Consider the following 10,334-nt stretch of genomic DNA (forward strand, 5'->3'; position numbering starts at 1 on the left):
TATTGATAGAGTTGCCCTATTATGAGCTCACTGTTATAGACACACAGTACAGTATTTTATTTTGAAATTCTCTGAGGCAAAACAGGGTGGGTTTTTTGTTTGTTTGTTTGTTTGTTTGTTTGTTTGTTTGTTTATTTATTCTGTGCCGCCCAATCCCAAAGGGACTGCCACTCAGACACTATACTTTCTCCCCCCCCCCCCGAAAAAAAATTAGAAGGAACACTGCTCACAATACACACCAGCAGAATCCATATCCATCTCTATAAAATCAGCATTTTTCAACCTCAGCAATTTTTAAGTCGTCTGGAGGTCAATTCCCATAACTGGTTGAGGAATTCTCGGGGTTGAAGTGCACACGTCTTAAAAGTACCCTCCTTACATCAGGAGAAGGAAGGAGACAAGAGTCCATGTAGAGTGGTCAGAGTCATCCTCTTGGGTGGAAATTGTTGGACAGGAGACACTTTTCTCTCGTGGTGAACGTCTGTGGGGACTCTCAATCATCCAGATTGCGGTTGTTCTCAAAAGCAACTGGACTTGTTTTGTTTTTCCTTGAAGACTTTTTGCTTCTGATCCAAGAAGCATCTTCAGCTCTGACTGAAGAACTAAAAGAAGAACCAAAGAAGCTTCTTGGATGAGAAGAGAAACATTTTCAAAGAAAGAAGTCCAGTTGCTTTTTGGAAAATCAATGTTGTGTTCTCTGGCCATGGGGGTATGTGCGTTTGCCTTGCTGTGTGGAGAAACTCACGCCACTGCCCACTGGACAATTCCCTTTGCATGACTTCCTTGCATTCAGTCCTGGATTGATTGGCATGTCACCTGTTCTTGCTTTTAGATCTCGGAGCTGCCAGCCCTGGTGCGCGACCTGGCCAACGGCAACATCACTTGGGCTGACGTGGAGGCCAAGTACCCTCCCTTCGAGGGTCAAGAGACAGGCAGAAAGGATGCGATAGAGGTCTGAAGCTTATGCCGGAAAGGAAACCACATCACGAAGCCCACTTTTAATTGTCCATGTTAATAGAGTCAGTATCATGTGTATTATTTGACACGGCTTTTTCCGCACACCCAGGGGCCCCCTGGTTATCCGGTCCTTGGTCTCTGCCTGATTTTTAACTCCCATCTCCAATAATCCCAATTATAAAATGGCTTAAAACATGCCAGGTTCTCTTAAGGTCAAGTCTCTTCTCTGTAGGAGGCCACCAGTTTGGTCTAGCGCAGGGATCTCCAGACTTGGCAACTGGTGGATTTGAGCTCCCAGAATTCCTCAGTCAGCCATGCTGGTGGAGGAATTATGGGACAGGAGATTCACAAGACCCGTCAGGTTTGGAGACTCCTGGTCTCTAGTGGTAGAAAGAATCAAGACTTCATGCCGCACCTTAGCCATGAAACCCAGGTGGGCTGACCTTGGGCCAGTCTCTCTCAGCCCAACTCGCCTCACAGGGTTGTTGTTGGGAAAATTAAGAGGAAGATATGTTGGATAGTTTTGAATTGGTTTAAAAAAAAATAAAGCTGGGATAAGAAGTAAATAAATAAAACAAGTTCCTTCCTCAACCTGTAGGTATTTCTTGGCTCTTGACTGATGGCTTAGCTGTTATTTGAAATTAAAACAGACAATCAGGAGTATTTACAATCCAGTTCTGAATTTCTGACAGCTGCCCCTCCGCCTCCAGCCACGTGACCACACATCGATGCTCAGCAGCCGGCCCAAATTAGCCATGTGCAGCATCCTGCAGTCACGTGACCACAACTTTATGAAGATTTTGCTGAAAAATTTGCTGCTGCTTGCTTCCAGTTTTTAGCAAACTGGGTTTTTAATATAATGATTGCCACGTGAAAAAAGGTCATAAAATCAGGTTGGTCACTTGGGTGATTCATTTTACAACCGTAAAGACGGGCTCCATTATGGCTGTAAATTGAGTTCTGCCTGTCTAGAAAAATGTTAACAGAATTCTCAGGTGAAATACCGAGGTGACATTTTCCCTAATTTTTCTGAGTAATTGTTCTTTGCTTGCTTTTGTGGCTTTTTGTTGCCTGTTCTTGTCTGTTCCCGGGAACAAGTTTGGAAAGAGTGTATGTTTGTAGGTGCTTCTAAGCTTAACAAAGACATTTTGAGAACACAAGCCTGTGTGTGTGTTTTTATTACATTCATGTCGCCATCCTCTTGAGAAGGTGGCTAGGGTGATTTACAGAAACTTGTGCCATCAAATTTTCTAAAGGTTGTCATGCAATTTTGCTAATACGTACGTGATTTTCAGCCACATTTAATGTTCATTGGTAATACTGAGCTGCAAAGTACAAATGTAGCCAAAACTTTATTCATTGCAGGTAGTTCTTGACTTAGAACTACACGTATTTCTTTATTGATCATCCGAAGTTGTAACAGGACTAGGGAAAAAAGTGACATAGGACCATTTTTTTATACTTACAAAGTGCAGCACATTTTGTTGCATCCCCACAGTCATGTGATCAAAATTCATATTTATGACCATTATGGTCCTGGGTATTCTATCTGGGTCAACGATCCTTCCGAGGTGGGTAAAATGAGGACCCGGATTGTGGGGACAATAGGCTGGCTCTGTTAAAAAGTGCTATTGCTAACATGTTGTAAGCCACCTTGAGTCTAAGGAGAAGGGCGGCATAAAAAATGAATAAATAAAATAAATAAATAAAATAAATGATCAGAATTAAAAGCCACACACGCTCCAAAGATGATTAAAACACGTTCAGGGCAAAATTGGTTAACTCTAATTTAGTTCATTCTGGCAGCGTTCCCTGCTGAATGACTTGGACAGAAGAACAATTCAGGCTGGGAGCCAAAGAGTCATTAGGATTTGTCTTTTGAAGTGATTCTGGCAGATTAACCGCACTTATAGTTTCTTGAAGCTTTGCAGACCATAAAGTTTGCATAAGTGAAAGTGCTCTGGAATCAGCAATGGCGCTCTCAGCTCCAATTCACACACCACCATTCTTTACAAACGTCCACCACGCCCGCTCAGGCCTCATTGACTGACAGGTGAGTCAACCCACATCCGGCTGCTATCTCCTCCGTCTACAAAAATGACCGTTCAGGTAAGGAGGCAACGGTTCAATCTCAAAACAATATAAGATTATTTAAAATAAAAAAGCAACATTCTTTGAAAGAAAGGAGAACCATCTCTGTAACATCTGGATTTTTATGATAAGCCTTAAATTTTATACCTCTTACTGAACATTTTACTGAATTATAGGTAGTCCTAGATTTACAAAAGTTCATTTAGTGACCAGAGACACTGCAAAAAGTGACTTAGGACTATTTTTCAACACTTATGACCACTGTAACATCTGCATGAGATTTACATTTGGATGCTTGACAACTGGTTTATACTTACGATGGTTACATATGATCCCCTTTTGCAACCTTTGACAAGCAAACTCACAGGGAAAACCATATTCACTTAACAACCAGGTTACTATCTTATCAAGTGCGGTGATTCACTTAACAACCGTGGAAAGAGAAATCATAAAATGGGGCAAAGCTCACTTAAATGTCTCAGCTAGCAACATAAAGTCGCTCTGAGTCTTGGGAGAGGGGTGGCATACAAATCTAATAAATAATAATAATAAAGTTAGCAACAAAATTGTGGCCGTTAAATCGAGGATTACCTGTACTTATTTAGTGAATTGCACCTCATTTCCACCAGATGGCGGTACAGGACTTAAAAAGTTCCATTAAAAGAACAATTACTGTATTCCTTTTCAGAACAGAACAGAAATGTACTCTCTTATATAGCCACATAGAGACTATTCAAAATTATGACTAAACCCCCCAAAAGGTTCAGATTATCTATTCTGGAGCAAACACACACACACTCAGAGTTATCTGACCTCATTTTGGATGCTTGTCCACTGGCGCTCACGTTTATAAGCTGGTTGCAGTGTTCCATAATAGCATAGAATTCTTTATTGGCCAAGTGTGATTGGACACACAAGGAATTTGTCTTTGGTGCAGATGCTCTCAGTGTACATAAAAGACAAGACACATTTGTCAAGAATCATAAGGTACAGCACTTAATGATTGTCATAGGGGTCAAATAAGCAATGAAGGAACAATCAATATTAATAAAAATCTTAGGATACAAGCAACAAGTTACAGTCATACAGTCCTAAGTGGGAGGAAATGGGTGATAGGAATGATGAGAAAAAACTAGTAGAAATAGTAGTGCAGACTTAGTAAATAGTTTGACAGTGTTGAGGGAATTATTTGTTTAGCAGAGTGATGGCGTTCGGGGAAAAACTGCTCTTGTGTCTAGTTGTCTTGGTGTGCAGTGCTCTGTAGCGACGTTTTGAGGGTGGGAGTTGAAACAATTTATGTCCAGGATGCGAGGGGGTAATTACAGTAAATCCTCAACATATGACCACAATTGAGCTCAACATTTCCACTGCTAAGCAAGTGAGTTTTACCCCATTTTTTCTCCCACCTTATTTTAATTCCCTCCGAGCATTGACTTTTGTATTTCAGGCATAAAATTACAGTTGGGGACCAAACCTGGTTATGTCAATGGGATGAGACTGACCAGGAAATTGTGGCTTATTTAGGGATATGATTGCAATTTAGCGGAACGGTTGGAGAATGGCCTCACAATCAATAAGGCTGTGAGTTCAATCCTAGGTAGCAGCAGATATTTCTCTCTCTGGGGCACAGTGAGTAATTTATCTGCTGTGAACTCTGCATTTGCAACAGGGAGGGAATCCAGGCAGTAAGAATTTTGTTCCATTCCCTGACTTCACCCCGATGTGTCCACTTACGGCCACAATTGAGTAAAATTTCCATTGTTAAGACAATTGTTGACTGAGTTTCGCACCATTTTAGAGGCTTTCTTGCCACATTTGTTAAGCGAATTGTTGCGGTTGTTAGGTTAGTCAGACAGTTTGTTGAGTGAGTCTTGTCTTCCCCGTTGATTTTTTTCTTGCCCGAAGGTTGCAAAAGTTGATCACCTGACCCCAGTAGTGGATTGCTACCGGTAGGGTAGAGGACAGCGCACTAGTAGCGGATGCCCTTAGATTATCTACGGTTGACCTATCCAGATTCCTAAGAGGTCAGTAAGGGGCGAGTACAAGTGCACTAGAGTGCCTTCCGTCCCCTGTCCTATTGCTCTCCTATATCTCCTATACCTTTCTTCTATTCCTATATCTCTTCTTCTATTCTTTCATTGATATGTTCTATTACTATATCTTCTATTCTTTCTTAGATATATTTTACTATGAGTTTCTCCTCTATAACCTTCATCATGAATTTTACTATGTGTATACTGTATAGATATATACCCACTAAAACTCTCATTGTGTATTGGACTAACTAACTAACTAACCAACCAAACAAACAAACAAACAAACAAACAAACAAACAAACAAACAAACAAAAAATAAAATAAAATAAAATAAAATAAAATAAAATAAAATAAAATAAATGCCAGATAGGGCAATTTGAGCATGGCAGCTACAGTGCCAGTCTTATGGGCACCAACTTTTTTCTATATTTTTCCTTCGTGCGCACGTACAAGAGCAAAATCTCGCTAGACATGCGCATGTGAGATTTCGGCATTTTTTGTTGCTTCTGCGCATGCGCGGAAGCAAAAAAAAAAAGTCAAAATCTCTCGTGCATCCCCTTGTGAGATTTTATTTTATTTTACTTTATTTATTAGATTTATATGCCTCCCCTCTCTGGGGAGTTTTGTTTCCTGCGCATGTGCAGAAGCAAAAACATGCTGGGACGTGTGTACATAGAATACGCTCACACAAGAAAATAATAATAATAATAATAATAATAATAATAATAATAATAGTAATAGTAATAATAATAATGAGAGGGGCGGCATACAAATCTAATAAATAAATAAATAAATAAAAAATAAATAAATAATAATAATAATAATAATAATAATAATAATAATAATAATTTATTAGATTTGTGTGCCGCCCCTCTCTGAGGACTTGGAGCGGCTCACAGCAACAATACACAATGTACGAATCTAATGTTAAAAACAATTAAAAACCATTATTATAAAAGACAATCACACAACCTAACAGACCATACATAACAAACCATAGTAGCTAAGGGGTATATCAGTTTCCCCATGCCTGGCGACATAGGTGGGTTTTCAGGAGCTTTCGAAAGGCAAGGAGGGTGGGGGCAGTCCTAATCTCAGTGGGGAGTTGATTCCAGAGGGTCGGGGCCACCACAGAGAAAGCCTTTCCCCTGGGTCCCACCAGACGGCATTGTGGGACCTAATCTGTCGCTGGGATTCAAGGTAATTGATGCAGTGCACTGGTAGCAGCAGTAATGGCCTCTGTGTGACTCCCATGTTAGTCTGCAACCATCATAAATACAAGTCAATTGCCAAGCATCCAAATCTTTGATCCAATGGGCACGGGGATGCTTCAACAGTCGTAAGTGCGAAAAGCGGTCATAAGTCACTTTTCTTGCAGTGCCGTTGAATAATAATAATTTATTAAACTTGTATGCTGCCCGTCTCCGAAGACTCAAACCTTGAACGATCAGTAAATGAATGGTTATAAATCACGGGCTTCCTAGTGTTCTGCCGGCGTGTCTCAACCGTCCGTAATTGCAGGGTAATTAGTCCAGGAAAACAGACACCACACGATACAAGGAAAACCCAAAAGTTTTTATAAACAGAAAAACAGAAACAGCTCCCTTTCTAAATGTCAAAGGGATTTTCTGGTACACATAAGGCACAGGTTAAATGCAGTCCAATTGCTCACCCAAGAACTGGGAAATTGAGTCCAATTCTAGAGTCCAGAGTCCACACACACAATCCTGAACAGCAAAAACCACGATCTTGACGAAACAATGAATCAGATAAACTGCCATGAGGCTAAAACACCAGGCTGTACTTTTATCTGTAGCACTAATTACAGCAGCCCCACCCAACCACAGGTGGCCTCATTTTCTCTTGTAATAATCCTTCAGTTGTTGTCTCCTATGCATCACTCTACGCATGCATGGATGTGTCATTAATTCTTGTTCAGAATCCAGGGTTGATATAGATGACGGATCTCCTCCTGGGCTGTCTGCCAAACTCCCCTCTTCCCTGTCACTCATGCTTCCTTGGTCAGAGGAGACTTCGTCGGTAGATTCTACTGGGAGCAAAACAGGCCTGTGGCATGTGGATGTCTCCCCCACCTCCACCTCCACATTCCTTGGGGCAGGAGCTGGGCCAGAGCTAACCACAACACCTAGTAGTGCAATTTCAAATATTTCTTTTGCTGGAAACTGGCCTTTTTGACTGTTTCTTGGCCAAAAAAAAAAACCCAATACCACCAACTCCCCTTGACATCTAGGAATATATTGACTCATTTAATGACCACAGCACTTGCTTAATGACTGTCATGTTTGCTTTTCAAACATGGTATTCCCTTAATGAGTGCCACAAAAAACCACAAAAGATTGTAAAATGGGAGTCAGTCATATGGGTGCTTTGACCTAACAACTGTCATGACTTAACGACATAAATTCCAGGCTCCATTAAGGTCATAAGTCGAAGACTAGTATAATCCAAAGTAGTCTTCTACAACAGTGTTTCCCAACCTTGACAACTGAAGATATCTGGACTTCAACTCCCAGCATTCCCCAGCCAGCGAATGCTGGCTGGGGGACTTCTGGGAGCTGAAGTCCAGATATCTTCAAGTTGTCCAAGGTTGGGAAACACTGTTCTACAAGACTGCCTCCCTTTTGAACAGAATTAAAGGCAGTCTATGCCAAATCTCCATTTATACAAGAGTTGGAATCGGCATTTCAATTCTTCCCTGTGCCTCTTGGGGCATGACTTGCTTAAAACAATTTTTCAAATGAGAAACTTGCTATTTAAGTTCGGAATATTTTTCCCTTCTGAGCAGTTAAGACACACAGGTAGCATTTGCTTGGATTAATATGCAGGCTAAATTCCCCATGCCGGCTTTCATTGGAGCAACTGTTCCTTGGTTCCAGGTCTTCTCAGGCGGATCGCCCAGCAGATTATTTTAATCTCCCTTCTGATATGGAAGAGTGGTTTTAAATTTTCCCCTCCCTACATTAAAGTTGAAAAAGCTTCGTAAGCCATGATTTGACTATGGTTTCACTTATTGGCTGTTTACCTAAGATTTCTGGCCAAAATGCTAAGATTTTACAGGTTATCACAGAGGATATAAGCCATGATCAAAATAAAATAAAAGCTGTAGCAACAATGTCAAATGTGTAAATTGTTGAATGTTTAAGACTTGATGTATAACTGTAACTATGAAAGACAATATCCTTATGTTTGTATAGGTCATGTTTTGTTTTTTGTTTCTGTTTGTTTGTGGTATTTATGTATTTTTTCTTAATGTAAATAATTAATAAAGATTAACATGAGAAATGTTATTTTACTGAAAGAGCAGTAGATGGTTGGAACAAATTTCCAGCAGACGTGGTTGGTAAATCCACAGGAACTGAATTTAAACATGCCTGGGATAAACATAGATCCATCCTAAGATAAAATACAAGAAATAGTATAAGGGCAGACTAGATGGACCATGAGGTCTTTTTCTGCTGTCAATCTTCTGTGTTTCTATTTTATAAAATAAGCCATGATCAGACATGGTTGTCTTTGGCTTAAGTGTTTGGGGGGAACATTTATTTATTCATTTATTTAATTCCATTTGTATGCCACGCAACTCCCTAGGGACTCTAGGCGGCTCACAACAAAAAATAAATACTGTAAATAAAACATACAGTATAATATTAGGACATCTTTTAAAAACACAATTTAAACAATTTCAAACCCACAGTAAAGAAAAACCATACATGCCATACATACACTAGCCAATCAACGGCCCCAAGCCAGGTCTTTATGGCTTTACGGACGGCCAGTAGGGTGGGGGCAGTCCGGATCTCAGGAGGTAGCTGGTTCCAGGGAGGTGGAGCCAGTGCAAAGAAGGCCCTGTTTAGCTGTCAGGACTCGGAGAAGACCAACTCTGTGGGCCCTTATCGGTTGCTGGGAGCAATGTGGTAGAAGGTGGTCTTGAAGATAGTCTGGTCCTAAGTCATGTAAGGCTTTAAAGGTAATGTCCGAAACCTTGAACTGCACTCCAAGACCAATTTGGAGCCCGTGCAGCTCGTGGAGAGTTGGTGTAGTGTGGGAGTACTTAGGTGGACCCACAACTGCTCGCGCGGCTGTATTCTCGACCAGCTGTAACCCCTGAACGCTCTTCAGGGGTAGCCCCATGTACATTGCGTTGCAATAATCCAACCGTGAGGTGACAAGGGCATGCATGACCATCTCTTTTGTAACTATTTGTGGATTTTCATCCAGAATTTTTTTGTCTTAGAACATGACCACATGTGGAAGGTAACATTATTTTTTTTATACTGCCAACAATTTGGGCTCAGTTTTGGATATATTTTAGCTAATTGGGTCGGTGCCAAATACCATCGCTAACACATTTTGTAATAATTTCCCTTATATTCTACTTTACTCTACTTGTTCTATTATCATTCTATTCCATCCCATCCACCTCATTCCACTGTGATTGGGAAGAACAAAAGCTCACCGGTTGGGGAATTTTGGGAATTTAAGGTCCACACACGTTTGCCCAGGTTCGCCTGGTGCACCAGTTGTGGCCCTATTTGGACAGGGAGTCATTGCTCACAGTCACTCATGCCCTCATCACCTTGAGGTTCGACTACTGCAACGCTCTCTACATGGGGCTACCTCTGAAAAGTGTTCAGAAACTTCAGATCGTGCAGAACGCAGTCGCAAGAGCCATCGTGGGGCTTCCAAGATTCGCCCACGTTTCTTCAACACTCCGTGGCTTGCATTGGCTGCGGATCAGTTTCTGGTCACAATTCAAAGTGTTGGTCATAGAAACATAGATGTCTGACGGCAGAAAAAGACCTCATGGTCCATCTAGTCTGCCCTTATACTATTTTCTGTATTTTATCTTAGGATGGATATATGTTTATCCCAGGTATGTTTAAATTCAGTTACTGTGGATTTATCTACCACGTCTGCTGGAAGTTTGTTCCAAGGATCTACTACTCTTTCAGTAAAATAATATTTTCTCATGTTGCTTTTGATCTTTCCCCCAACTAACTTCATGACCTTTAAAGCCCTACAAGGCATTGGACCAGAGTACCTCCGGAACCGCCTGCTACCGCACGAATCCCAGCGACCGATAAGGTCCCACAGAGTTGGCCTTCCCCGGGTCCCGTCGATTAAACAATGTCGTTTGGCGGGCCCCAGGGGAAGAGCCTTCTCTGTGGCAGCCCCGGCCCTCTGGAATCAACTCCCCCTGGATATTAGAACTGCCCCCACCCTCCTTGT

At 41.3% G+C, this 10,334-nt stretch overlaps 1 protein-coding gene across 1 annotated transcript in view; it reads left to right on the forward strand.

The window, feature by feature from the left end:
- Window positions 1–2,117, forward strand: part of GARS1 (glycyl-tRNA synthetase 1) — a 41,926-nt gene extending 39,809 nt beyond the window's left edge. Inside the window, exon 17 of the mRNA XM_070766887.1 lies at window positions 833–2,117. Within this exon, the coding sequence (XP_070622988.1) occupies window positions 833–958 (126 nt within the window). The 3' untranslated portion in view covers window positions 959–2,117. The remainder of the gene's footprint in view (window positions 1–832) is intronic.
- Window positions 2,118–10,334: the final 8,217 nt, after the last annotated feature.

This window comes from Erythrolamprus reginae, chromosome Z (genome assembly GCF_031021105.1).
Source record: "Erythrolamprus reginae isolate rEryReg1 chromosome Z, rEryReg1.hap1, whole genome shotgun sequence".
In the NCBI taxonomy this organism is placed as follows: domain Eukaryota; kingdom Metazoa; phylum Chordata; class Lepidosauria; order Squamata; family Dipsadidae; genus Erythrolamprus; species Erythrolamprus reginae.